Source organism: Rhincodon typus, chromosome 9, assembly GCF_021869965.1.
Source record: "Rhincodon typus isolate 14 chromosome 9, sRhiTyp1.1, whole genome shotgun sequence".
Classification (NCBI taxonomy): Eukaryota; Metazoa; Chordata; class Chondrichthyes; order Orectolobiformes; family Rhincodontidae; genus Rhincodon; species Rhincodon typus.
Genome location: NC_063340.1, coordinates 86,160,069 through 86,174,798, shown reverse-complemented (window position 1 = coordinate 86,174,798; position 14,730 = coordinate 86,160,069). Strand labels below are relative to the sequence as shown.

Sequence of the window (14,730 nt, the reverse complement as noted above, 5' to 3'; positions counted from 1 at the left end):
AGATGTGTTGTGTAAAAATTTAATGTAAATACATAAAAAAGATAGTCTACATTATCATGGGAAATGGTGCCAGATCAACAGCCACCAGAAGATGATTCTGTCTCCGAAGTGTGGGAAAGGTTTGTCTTGCACATAGTTCGTCATAACCATGTTTCAAAAAAAGTTAGTATTTGCTGACAACCAAAACTGTTGCAACCTTTATCAACCCCATTCACAGACTCAACCCAACTCAGAATCTCAAATGTGTTAATAGAGAATATAAGGTTGGGTTTTTTTTCTCTTTTGTTCAAGTTTCCAATTCTAACTCTGGATGAACATCAAGGAACTGCTTCTACCCTCTGCTACGTCAAGGTGAAAACTTGGCGGCCTTTAGTTTGTAAATTCCCTCACACCTACAAATCCAGATGCCTGCCTGAGAAATATCTATTGTAAGTAAAAATTCATGCCCCCCACCACCCCAATTTACATCTCTTTTTCTATCTCCACTGATACTGTCTGACCTGCTGAGTATTCCCAGTATTTTTTTGTTTTCAGTTGGAATTTACAGTATCATCAGTATTTCAATTCAGATTTTGCTCGACATGAGTTTCTTACCAGACATTTTCATCTCCTTAATATCAGCAAACCCTTCTATTCCTGTCTCATTTTTGCTTCATGTTTAAATTCTTAGATTATGTCACGAATTAAAGTGACTTTAACAGCTTGTAAACTCTTGTAGGGAAATAACTTGTTAATTATCTATAAAGCGTCCTCCAAATTTAGTCAGTAGTTTAACAAAAATCTAACAGACTGTAACTAACTAAAAATATGAGAACTTGCATGTGTAAATGTATCATTGCCCACTGATGTTGGAAGATATGAGATATGATGATGTTGGAGATAACAATCCCTAACATGAAAGGATATGGGCAGGTAAAATAAAGGAAAATCCTAAGTTGTGTTACATTAAGGGTAAAAGAATAACAAGGGAAATAGTAGAACCCATTAAGGACCACAGTGACAATATGTGCATGGGGTTAGTGGATGTAGGTAAGGTTCTTTGTGTTGGCGTTTACCAGTGAGGATAATGATATGGGTATGGAATTCAGGGAGCTGGTCTATAATACAATTGAAGAAATAACCATAGACAGAGGGAGGCTCTGTGTTGTCTGGTAGATTTGAAAGTAAAAAAAAATGTCCAGGGGTGAATGTATCTAAGGTTGTTGAGTGAGGCAAGAGAGGAAGTAACAGGGGTGCTGGCAACAATTCCCAATTCCTCGATGGGTACAGGAGCGGTGCCGGAGAACTGGAGAATAGCCAATGTGGTACTGTTATTTAAGAAGGGAGCAAGAAGGTAAACCAAGAAACCACTGGCCAGTCAGTACAGGCTCAGTGGTGAAGAAACTATTTGGAGAGGCAGAGATTAATCCAGAACAGTCAGCATGTCTGACCAATTTGATTGAATTTTTCAAAGAGGTCAGTTACGGGTACAGATAGGTATTGACTAAGCATTTTGCTCGGACTGCAGTGAGTGTGATTTAAAGTGGCTACTGTAGATACAGTAATTAGTGCATACAAAGGTTTCGGAGAATCCAAGAGACACTGAAAATCCTCAATGGAGACAGGTCCATCACTCAAAGCTCTTCACAATACCATCATTACCCAAAGCAACCAAGCCGCTAATGTAACCATAAGATTGTAAGAAATCAGCTCTGGAACATTTCTAGGCAGCTGCACATTGATTTTAATGTATTAAATGAGTTTCCAATCCTAAATTAATCTTGCAATGATAAAAACCTCAGTTACTGACCTCAGTTATAATTTAAACACCAATTAATACTGATTTGCATGATACAGCAATGATCATTATAAACTTTGCCATTTGAATTTCTGGGGGATCCTCTCTATACTTAAATCTGCTAATTGTTTGTTAATTTAATGTATCCACAACTTAATAAACCATTGTTCAAGTTTGTCTTGGAGTTAGAAATCTTGGATTTATTGAAAAAGAATCATTTGCCATTAAATGAAGAATAAGAATAAACATTCATTTATTTGATTATCCAAGTTATTTATTTATAGGACATAGGTATCACTGGTCTGGCCAGCTCTTGTTGCCCATTCCTAGTTGCCCTTGAGAAGGTGATAGTGAGCTGCCTTCTTGAACTGTTACAGTCTATTTGATGGAAGTACACTCACAATGCTGTCAAGGAGAGAGTTCTAGGAACTTGACCCAGCGACACTGAAGGGACTGTGATATATTTCCAAGTCAGGATGGTGAGTGGTTTTGAGAGTAACTTATAGATGGTGCTGTTCCGTGTATTTGTTGCCCCAGTTCTTCTAGGTGGAAGTGGTCATGATTTGGAAGGTGCTGTCCAAGGAGCCTTGGTGAATTCCTGCAGTGCATCCTGTCAATTGTACACATTGCTGCAACTGAGTCTGTGGTGGAGGGAGTGTGTATTTGTAAATATGGTGCAATTCATACAGATTGCTTTGGCCTGGGTGGTGTTGAGCTTCTCAAGTTGTATCTGTACTCACTCAGACAGGTTGGGTGTATTCCATCACATTCCTGATATGTGCATTGTAGATGGGGATAGGCTATGGGGAGTCAGGAGGTGATTTCCTTATGGAAAGAATCCGTGTCTCTGGTTTGTTCTCATAGTTACAGTATTTATGTGGAGAGTCCAGTTCAGCTTCTGGTTAATGGTAACCTCAAGATATTGATATTAGGGGATTCAGCCACAGTAATACCCTGAATGTCTTGGGGTGATGGTTCCTGGAACTTTTTTGGCAAGAATGTTATTTGCCGTTTTTCAACCTGATTCTGAATATTGTCCATGTCTTGCTGCATTTGGACTTGGGTTGCTTCAGTATCCGAGGAGTTGTGAATAGTGGTGAACATTGTGCAATCATCAGCAAATATCCCCACTTCTGACCTTATGATGGACAGAAAAGTTATTGATAACACAGCTGTTTGAGACTCAGACAAAACCATAACGGCATCCTGCAGAGATACCCTGAAATTGAGATAAGTAACCTCCAACAACCACAACCATCTTCCTATGTACCAGGTATGACTCCAACCAACAAGGATTCCCATTGACTTCAGTTTTACTTGGGCTTCTTGATCAAATTTTACTTGGTCAAATGTGGCCTTGATGTCAGGGGTGGTCACTATCAATAAGCTAGACTGAAGTGTCAGTTGCTTTTAGATGTAAGATTGGTGATTAAACCAGAGATAATCCACTGATAGGGAACCTCAATTAATGATTTCTTGGGCTTCTTGATGCAGATTTTCAAGAATGCGTGCCCCAGTATTTTAGTGGCTCTTCCATGTTATAAGAAAAGATCGGCTGTGTAAATAAGAACTCTCTGATAATGAACAGATTGTTTACAAATCACACCATGCATTTCTTTTTATCTCTGGCATGTTCTTTAAACAGAATTAAAGTATTTTTTTCATGTAATATCAGCATAAATCTGGTTAATATAGAGGAAGAACATGTAAGCTTGTTCCTGTAGTGTTCAACTTTTGGAACGTGGATCTGCTTTTTGAATTTTAGGATCAGCAAACAAAGAAAGAGGCTAGTCATCCCATCAAGCTTGTGCTGGGTCTTGAAGGAAGCATCATTGCAGCTCTGCATTGATTTTTCTTCTTTTTTCCGTTGCAAGTCAGAGTGTTGTCGTTGACTCTACTTCCACTCCCCTTAAGGTGATCCTAAGCAACAATAACTTGTCACACCATAAATTAAGCATTCCATAAGACCATAAGATATTGCCCTTTTGCCAAATATTTTCAATTTGTGGGATCTGGTGTCTTAACTTCCTGCCCATGAAAACACTTCATGATTATTTAATCCATCAAAGCCCTTCAGCAATTTGAACATCTCAATTAAATCTTCTCTCTGCTCTGAGGAAGACCTCCCCAGCTCCTCTTGTCTCTCCACCCTACTGAAAAGCTTCATCATTGATAGATTATTCCAGTATATTCCTTCTGCAAGAGCCTTCCTCACATGTAAAGCCCAGAATTTGGCAGTTTTCCAAAGAGACAAAATTATCATTTTAATCTTCCGTTGCATAGCAACTCCTATTGAGGCAGATTCCCCTAGCCACTGTATACTCAGCGCATCACAGAACAAGCAGTGTCCACCTCAGTGAGGTTTTATGTACTGTTTTATGTAAGATAACTCTTGGCTTAATATAAAAAGTCATGTGGCTCACTCTCTTTGAGCTGTTCTATTTCCCTGATTACATCTGATGTTCCAACAACCAATTTAACTAACTGCAAGCAGTAAATTGAAATATGAATTATTGGCAAATTGTGCCCTAGTGTTTGGACAGGAGATAATTTTAATTACCCTGCATCGACCACCTACTTGGCCTGTTGGATGCAACACATTAACTTTGCCCCAGAAAAGCTCAGCTTATTGAATGCATACTTATTAAAATACTCAAATACTTGATTGTTTTGACTTAGTTAACGATTGAAGATTTGTAAACGGAATGAGAATCCCTTAGGAAATCTCAATAATTCTAGAGGCTCCCAAGCTTGGAATGAGGAGGTGAGAATTAAGTAAATTGAGAAACAGATAGGTAGGTTCAACCTGGGATATTGAAAGGCTGTAATGAATAAGAAGATAATTCACCAGTACCCCCTCAAATGGCAACTAGATTTGGACTCTGAATACTAAATCATAGGCAGAACAGAATAAAAGATTGTAGAAGGGGAGGTTCAGGGAGATCAGAAAAAGATTAGAATTTCAGGTGAAATAAATAAGCCAGAAATTGAAGAGAAATCAACATGGGGGTTTTCTTGTGGTGCAGTGGTAGTATCCCTACCTCTCAACCAGGAGACCTATCGCAGGTTTATATCCCACCTGCTCCAGACATGTCTCTGGATAGGTTGATCGGAAAATGTCAAGAGAAATTGGGGATGTTGAAAAATTTGACGATCCCACCAAACCTTGTCATCCAGGAACAAAAGCAAAACACTGAAGATTCTGGGAATCGTAAATAAAACCCAAAAATGCTTGAAACAATGAGGTGTTCTGGCTTCCTTTGTAGAGTGAGGAGATGAGTCAATGAACTGTCACCAGAAAGTTCTGGTCATGATTTTGAAGTTAACTCTGTTCCCCATCTACCGATGCTGACCGATTCCTGCACTTCTTACAGTCGTAGATCCTTAGAGATGTACAGCACAGAAACAGCCCCTTCAGTCCAAGTCATCCACACTGACCAGATATCCTAAATTAATCTAGTCCCATTTGCCAGCATTTGGTCCATATCCCTCTAAACCCTTCATATTCATATACCCATCCAGATGTCTTTTAAATGCTGTAATTATACCAGCCTCCACCACCCCCTCTGGCAGCTCATTCCATACATGCACCAACTTCTAAGTGATAAAGTTGCCCCATAGGTCCCTTTTAAATCTTTGCCCCTCTCACCTTAAACCAATGCTGTCTAGATTTGGACTCCCCTACCCTGGGGCAAAGACCTTGGCTATTCACCCTATCCATGCCCCTCATGATTTTATAAACCCCTATAAGGTCACCCTTCAACATCTGACATTCCAGGGAAAATATACCCAGCTTATTCAGCCTCTCCCTATAGCTCCTGTTTTTGATTTGTCCTCCTAGAGTTTTGACTTCTCCAGTCCAATGCCCAGTTTTGTTTTGGAAGAGTCTGGGTCTTTCCTTCTCTTTTGACAGATTGTTCTGTTGTTTCTTTCAGCAACATTTATGCAGCGTCGTTGTTTCCAACATTAGATCGAAATACAATTTTCGCTATTACTGAGCTGTTGTGTTTTCTTTTTGGAGGCAATGTCGGAAGCATACTAAGTCTGCAGAGAGCAAAGAGGATGATATATTTTCTACTTAAGAGGAATGACAGAGTGAGTTCAATGGAATCCTGAATAGAATTTGCAAGAACAGAGAACAGAGAGCAGAACGGGTACGAGAGAGAGATTGCACTGCCGGTGGAGAGCTACCAGATTGGTTTTGAAGCCTTCTGCTTGTCAGGAATGAGGCACCAGTGAACCTCAAACTATGGGGCAGGGGAGAATTAACTCCTACCACAAAGGCAGTGAAAGATAGCATACCAAGCACCTACAATCAGATAACTGGCTGCAGTTCTGTTACTAGACTTGTTTATAAACCTATATCCTTTCATTCTGTGCTTCCTACATTGACTGCATTTCCAAGACGTTTCATAGAATCTGAAAGACCTCAGTACAGAGGGGAGGCATTTAGCTTGGTAAGCACCTGCTAGCTCTGTCCATGGGCAACGTAGTTGGTCTCAGACCACAATGCTGAGCTTCCCGTGTAACCCTGCAATTTTTATTCTCTTTCAGATTCCAACACAATTCTCCTTAGAAAGTAACGATTGAAGCTGCTGCTGCCACACTCTCAGGCAGTGCAATCCACAGCTTAGCCACTTGCTGCAACGAAGGATTTGAGATCATGTTGTCTTTATTGCCAATCATCTCATTTGGCACCTCTGGTTCTTGAGCCTGCTACTCATTGGAGTGGCTCCTCTCAGTCTGACCTGTCAAGACCCCCCATGACCTTGAATACAAAGGGCGGCATGGTGGATCAGTGGCTAGCACTGCTGACTCCCACGCCAGGCACACTGGGTCCATTCCACCCTTGAACAACTGCCTGGGTGGAGTTTGCATATTCTCCCCATGTCTGCATGGGTTTCCTGCCACAGTCCAAAGAATAGGACCCCTTAAAGATCAGTAAGGCTGTCTATGTGTGGAACCACAGAGATGGGGAAGATACTAAATGTGTATTGTGCATTGGAAGGATATGGAAGACATAGAACGTGGGGAAATAGTTAGCAACCTCTTGAAAAATGTCCATTTTACAGGGGAAGAGATGCTGGATGGCTTAAAATGCATAAAGGTGGATAAATCCCCAAGACCTGATCAAGTGTGCCTTAGAACTCTGTTGGAAACTGGGGAAGTGATTGCTAGGCCCCTCGTTGAGGTATTTGTATCATCGATAGCCACAGGTGAGGTGCTGGGAGACCAGAGGTTGGCTAACATGGTGCCACTAATTAAGAAAGGTGATAAGGAAAAGCCAGGGAACTATAGACTGATGAGCCTGACATCGGTGGTGGGCAAGTTGTTGGAGGGAATCCTGAGAGACAGTCTTTACATGTATTTGGAAAGGTAAGGACTGATTAGGGATAGTCACCATGGCTTTGTGCATGGGAAAATGTGTCTCACAAGCTTGACTGAGTTTTTTGAAGAAGTAGCAAACAGGATTGATGAAGGCAGAGCAGTGAATGTCATCTATATGGACTCCAGTAAGCCGTCCACAAGGATGCTCATTGTAGACTGGATAGCAAGGTTAGTTCACATGGAATACCTGGAGAACTAGCCACTTGGACACAGAATCGGCTCGAAGGTAGAAGACAGGTGGTGGCGGTAGAGATAACAAGGTGTAGAGCTGGATGAACATAGCAGGCCAGGCAGCATCAGAGGAGGAGGAAAGCTGACGATTCGGGTATGGACCCTGCTTCAGAAATGGGGGAGGGGAAGGGGACTCTGAAATAAATAGAGAGGGGGAGAGGCGATGAAGGAAGGTGGATAAAGGAGCAGATAGGTGGAGATAACACGGACAGGTCAAGGAGGCAGGGATGGAGCCAGTAAAGATGAGTGTAAGTGGGGAGTTGGGATAGAGATTGATCAGTTGAGGGAAGACAGACAGGTCAAGAAGGTGGGGATGAGGCTGGTAGGTAGGAGGTGGGGGTGGGGGTTGGTCAGTGAGGTGGGAGGAGCAGATAGGTGGGAGAAAAGACGGACAGGTCACGGAGGCGGGGATGAGCTGGGCTGGTTTTGGGATGAGGTCGGGGGTGGGGAGATTTCGAAGCTTGTGAAGTCCACGGTGAGACCATTGGGCTGCAGGGTTCCCAAGCAAAATATGAGGTGCTGTTCTTGCAGCCTTCGAGTGGCATCGTTATGGCACTGGAGGAGGCCCAGGATGGACGTGTCATCCAAGGAGTGGGAGGGGGAGTTGAAGTGGTTCTTGTCTGGGAGGTGCAGTCGTTTGTCACGAACCGAGCGTAGGTGTTCCACGAAGCGGTCTCTAAGCCTCCGCTTGGTTTCCCTGATGTAGAGGAGGCCACATCGGGAACAGTGGATACAGTATACCACATTAGCAGATGTGCAGATGAACATCTGTTTAATGTGGAAGGTTTTCTTGGGGCCTGGGATGGAGGTGAGGTGGGAGGTGTAGGGGCAGGTGTAGCACTTCCTGTGGTTGCAGGGAAAAGTACCAGGGGTGGTGGGGCTGGTGGGGAGTGTGGATGAGATGAGGCAGTCATGGAGAAAGTGGTCTCTCCGGAAGGCAGATAAGGGTGGGGAGGGAAAAATGTCCTTGGTAGTGGGGTCAGTTTGCAGGTGGCGGAAGTGGCGGAGGATGATGCGTTGAATCCGGAGATCGGTGGACTGGTAAACCCTGAGCCTTTTCAAGTTTCAACGCATCCTTTCAGGAGCAGAGAGACCAGAATTGCACGCAGTATTCCAAAAGTGGCCTAATTAATGTCCTGCACAGCCGCAAAATGACCTCCCAACTCCTCTACTTAAAGCACTGACCAATAAAGGTAAGCAAATCCTTCCCAAAACCAGCTCAGCTCATCCCCGCCTCCTTGACCTGGCTGCCTTTTCTCCCACCTATTCATTCCTCCCACCTCACCGACCAAACCCCACCCCCACCTCCTACCTACCAGCCTCATCCCCGCCTCCTTGACCTGGCTGCCTTTTCTCCCACCTATCCGCTCCTCCCACCTCACCGACCAAACCCCACCCCCACCTCCTACCTACCAGCCTCACCCCCGCCTTCTTGACCTGTCCATCTTCTCTCCACCTATCTGCTCCTTTACCTACCTTTCATCATCGCCTCTCCCCCCACCGTCTCTATTTATTTCAGAATCCCTTCCCCTCCCCATTTCTGAAGAAGGGTCCAGACCCAAAACGTCAGCTTTCCTGCTCCTCTGATGCTGCTTGGCCTGCTGTGCTCATCCAGCTCTACACCTTGTTATCGCAGATTCTCCAGCATCGGCAGTTCCTGCTATCTCTGGTGGTGGTAGAGGTTTGCTTTTCAGGCTGGAGGCCTGTGACCAACGGTGTGCCACAAGAATCGGTGCTGGGTCCACTGCTTTTGTCATTTATATAGCGTCCCAACCCAAAACGTCAGCTTTCCTGCTCCTCTGATGCTGCCTGGCCTGCAGTGTTCCTTCAGCTTCACACTGTGTTATCTCAGGTTCCAGCATCGGCAATTCTCACTATCTCAAAGTGAAGACAGCATCTGGTATACTTACCTTTATTGGTCAGTGCATTGAGTATAGGAGTTGGGAGGTCATTTTGCGGCTGTACAGGACATTAATTAGGCCATTTTTGGAATACTGCGTGCAATTCTGGTCTCCCTGCTATAGGAAGGATGCATTGAAACTTGAAAGGGTTCAGAAAAGATTTACAAGGATGTTTCCAGGGTTAGAGGGTTTGATCTATTGGGAGAGGCTGAATAGGCTGGGGTTATTTTCCCTGGAACATTGGAGGCTGAGGGGTGACCTTATAGAGGTTTATAAAATCATGAGGGACATGGATAGGGTAAATAGACAAGGTCTTTTCCCCAGGTTGGGGGAATCCAAATCTAGGGTGCATGGGTTTAAGATGAGAGGGGAAATATTTAAAAGGGAACTAAGGGACAACTTTTTCACACAGAGGGTGGTGCGTGTATGAAATGAGCTGACAGAGGAAGTGGTGGAGGCTGGTACAATTACAGTATTTAAAAGGCATCTGGATGGGGACATGAATAGGAAGGGTTTAGAAGGATATTGGCCAAATGCTGACAAATGGGACTAGATTAATTTGGTACCTGGTCAGCATGGACGAGTTGGATTGAAGGGACTGTTTCCGTGCTGTACATCTCTATGACTCTATGACTCTGTGTGCAGGTGGATTGGCCATGTTGAATTGCTCATAGTTTCCAGGGAGGTGCATGCTAAGTGGATTAGCCACAGGAAATGCAGAATTATAGGGATAGGGTAGGTGGTGTGTCTGGGTGGGATGCTCTTCGGAGAGTTAATAGGGACTCAATGGGCTAAATGTCCTGCTTCCACACTGTAGGAATTCTGTAAAAAGCATGTCCTTTATCCATCAAAGATTCAGTCTGAGGAATAAGAAATTGAAATGATCTGACAAAAGAAGGTGATTTCATTTCCATTAAGATCTATTTTATATTCAGTTAACAAGGAGAGAATGCTGAAAGCCCAGTCATCAAGATGCTTGAAAGTGGATAGGCGTTGAAATCAACGTTCTTGACCTGGTTACTTGATTCACCGACACATTCAAAGTACTTAAAAATATGAATTGAAAGCTGCTGAATTTACTTGAGACATGGACCATCCACGTTCAGTGTAATACTTTCCCAGATGATGATCATTGACGCTTTATGACATTTGTCTCTTCAGGTAAAGGTAAAGTTGCCAAAGTTATACACAGCTCATGGACTGCTGTGGTTCAACAAGGCAGCTCACCACCACTTTCCCAAGGGGCAATTAGGGATGGACAATAAAGTCTCACCCAGTCAGCGAAGCCAGCATCCCACAAGAGAATATTTTTTAAAAAGTCTTTGAGGACTGTGGGTTGCTGTCTCATTGGACAGAGATGACTGGCAGTGGTGTAACCTGAGAGTAATCACATCACAAACAAGGGGGGGAGATTGAGAAGGAGAGTAGTTTGTGGTAACTTCAGCCAGTGTAGGAATTGAACCCACTTGGTTGGCATCAGTTTACGACACAAACCAGCTGTTCATCCAATCGAGCTAAGCAAACGTCCTTGCCATCTCTGCCAGTCTATGGTACTGGGTAAGGGCTGTTTGGCACAGTCCGCTGTCACCAATTCTCCTTTGTCTTTGCTTTGACTTAGGCCTATTTAATGATAATAGGATGTGGATATACCACCATACAGTATTGACAGAAGAGTAGTCCTGAAGAAGAGTAATACGTGAAATGTTGACTGCTCATTTCCTCCAAGCCTGGCTTGCTGTGTTCTTCCAGCCTCCTGTTTGTCTACCATTGACAGAAGAGACTCTGTTCTTAGATAACAAGAATGTTTGTTGCATGATGATAGCAATGAATACAACTAAATGTGGTCATGTATAATGACTAGGACTTTACGGAGCTTGTCCTGATACATCTACTCCCTCTGAAAGTTTGAGTAGAACTCCTTGTCTCCACCCACAGACTATATGTATGAATGGGTGGAGTAAATGTAACATGAGCTCCTTCAGAACAATGACCTTATACAATGTTCAATGCCTTTATGCATACATAAAGTTAGCAATGGTTGCCAACTCTGGTTGAACATATTTCTGGAAGTTACATCACATAAACTCTTACTTCTGTCTGGCCTGCCCAATCAAACTGAGATTTTAACCCACCGTTCATATTTTTGAAACTGATAAACAAAAGAAAAATCAAAGAAATTAAGAAACCATTCCCTATTTTAGTGTCACAGCTTGCTTACAACAATCACTGGGAGATGAATCTTTAATTCTTGGAAACTCCAGGACAAGGGCAATACTATTACAAGAGGGATAAAGGAACAGTAGGATGAGCCGATTAGTTAAGATAAGGTCATGCTGGAGAGATGAGTGTAGAGCAACGAAAGCAGCATAGACCAATTGTGAGCAGTGACCAGCTTCTGCATTGTAAAACCTAGGTTACGTCATTTCAAATGATCATAGTTTCTGTAAAGATAGACATGGAGAAGTTATTTCCGTTGTAGGGAATCAACTTTAGTTTGTCATCAATAAGTCCAAACTAGTATTCTTTAGGAAATTTGCCATCCTTTTCCAAACTGGCCTTTAGTAACAACAGACCAACAGCAATATGATTATATCTTATCTGCCCTTTGAAATTGCCAAGCAAGACTCTTAGTCCAATGGAACTTAGGGATGGGCTACAAATGTTGGTCCTAACAGTGACAGCCATATCCCATGAAGGAATAGATGAAAGGACTTTGGGGGAAATCTATCTATTCAGAAAATGGTAAGAGTGTGGAACTTGCTATCACAATGTTCAAGTTGAGGTGAATCGCATAGACTTGGAGAAATCAGATAAACAGGAAAGTGAAAGAAATGGAAAAATATCTTGGCAAATAAAGCAAAATAATGTTGGAGAAACTCATCTGAATGGCATGGACCTGTTGGGCTGAATGGTCTGTTCCAGTACTGTAAATTACTTTGACTAAAGCCAACATTTGTGCACTTATTGCTGTTGCAGGTACAAGGCAATCGTAAACCCTATGGACATTCAAGTGTCCAGTGCAATCTTTCACACATGCCTCAAGGCGGTCACCATCTGGATGATCTCCATGGTCCTGGCCATTCCAGAAGCGGTGTACTCTCAGGTGGTGCAGCATCACAACGGGGAGAATGAAAGCTTCAGTGCCTGTGTCCCGTACCCGCTCTCCGACAAGCTGCACGCAAAAATCCACTCGGTGATGATATTCCTGGTGTACTATCTCATTCCCCTTGGCATCATCAGCATCTACTACTTTCACATCGCTCAGAGCTTAATCAAGAGTGCCCATGACATGCCAGGAGAAAGCAGCGAGCATGTCAGGCGACAGGTAGGTTATCAGAGACCACCATTGCCTGTCTCAATAGAGTGGTCACTTGTCCTGCCACTGATCTTTATGTAAACATTACATGGGTACGCCAAGACCTATTTGGGCATTCGTGACACTAGCGACATAGAAAATTTGAACAACAGTATACCATTCAGCCCTTTGAGCCTGTTCCACCATTCAATACAATCATTGGCTGATCATCCACCTCAGTGCTTTGCAATAATTGGAATAAGATCACTGGATTTGTAAACACAGCAGCTCAGATTTATAACACAATGAGATACAGGAGCAGAATTAGGACATGCAGCCTGTCCAGTCTGCTCCACCATTCGATCATGGCTGATATATTTCTCAACCACATTTTATAGCCTTCTCCCCATAACCTCTGATCCCCTTACTCATTAAGAACCTAAGTGCCTCTGTCTTAAATACACTCAATAACTTGGCCTCCACAGCCCTCTGCGGTAATGAGTTCCACAGATTCCCCACCCTCTGGCTGAAGAAATTCCTCCTCCTCTCAGTTCTAAACGGTCGTCCCTTCATTCTGAGGCTATGCCCTTGGGTCCCAGTCTTTCCTACTTGTGCAAAAATCTCCTCCACATCCACTCTATCCAGGCCTCTCAGTATTCTGTAAGTTTCGATCAGAACCCATCCCCCATCCTTCTAAACTCCATCAAGTACAGACCCAGAATCATCAACTGTTCCTCATATGACAAGCCCTTCATCCCTGGGATCATTCTTGTCAACCTCCTCTGGACCCTCTCCAACACCAGCACATCCTTCCTTAGATACAGGGCCCAAAACTGCTCACAATATTTCAAATGCAGTCTGACCAGACCTTTATATATCCTCAGTAGCACATCTCTGCTCTGGTATTCTAGCCATCTCAAAATTAATGCCAGCATTGTATTTTCCTTCCTAACTGCCAACTGAACCTATACATTAACCATCAGAGAATCCGTCATATTTAATTTTCTTTCCCCTTGTTTTGTTTTTATTTGTCCTCTGCTGGTTTCTGAAGGCTGCCCAATCCTCTGGCTTCCCATTAATCTTTACCACATTGTATGCGTTCTCTTTTGCTTTTATGCTGCCCCTGACTTCCCTTGTCAGCCATGGTTGTTTCATCCTCCCCTTACTAATTTTTTTTTTCTTGGGATGAATTTCTGCACTGCCTCCTAAATTACCCTCAGAAATTCCTGCCATTGCTGCTCTACCGTCTTCCCTGCCACGCACCCCTTCCAATCAACTCTGGCCAGCTCCTCCCTCATGTCTTTGTATCTTCCTTTACTCAATTATAACACTGTTACATCTGATTCCAGTTTCTCCCTCTCAAACTGCAAGGTGAATTTCATTAAGTTATGGTCAATGCCCCTAGGGCTCCTTCACCTTAAGCTCCCTAACTAAGTCCATCTCATTCTATATCACCAAATCCAGAATTGCCTGTTCCCTAATGGACTCCACCACAAGCTGCTCCAAAAATACCATTTTGTAAACATCCCTTTACTTGAGATCTGCTACCAACCTGATTTTCCTGGTCCATCTGCATATTGAAGTCCCCATGATTATTTAATAGTGCCTTTCTTATATGTCCATGACGAATATTAAGTACAAAAGAACTCCATCAGGAAAGTAGGAGAGCAATGAGGGGCCATGAAATATCCTTGGCGAGTAGGGCTAAAGAGAATCACAAGTCATTTTATCATACATTAAAAGCAAGAGGATAACTAGGAAGAGGGTAGGACCACTCAACGATAACAGAGAGAACTTGTGCTCGGAGGCAGAGGATATGGACAATATCCTAGATAACAAGGTGTAGAGCTGGATGAACACAGCTGGATGAAATTTTCTGAAGAAGGATCTAGGCCCGCAACGTCAGCCTTTTTGCTCCTATGATGCTGCCTGGCCTGCTGTGTTCATCCAGCTCTACACCTTGTTATCTCAGATTCTCCAGCATCTGCAGTTCCTACTATCTCTGGACAATATCCTAAATGTGTACTTTGTGTTGGTATTCACCCAGGAAAAGGACATGGAGGACAGTGAGATTAATGTGGGGCCTGTTAATACACTAAGATATTTTGAGTTCAAGAAAGAAGTAGTGCTGGGTCTTT

General features: G+C 43.2%; 1 protein-coding gene across 1 annotated transcript in view; it reads left to right on the top strand.

Moving 5' to 3' along the window:
- Nucleotides 1-14,730, top strand: part of nmbr (neuromedin B receptor) — a 45,141-nt gene that overhangs the window by 15,387 nt on the left and 15,024 nt on the right. The window contains exon 2 of the mRNA XM_020519963.2: nt 12,274-12,622. Within this exon, the coding sequence (XP_020375552.2) occupies nt 12,274-12,622 (349 nt within the window). The remainder of the gene's footprint in view (nt 1-12,273; nt 12,623-14,730) is intronic.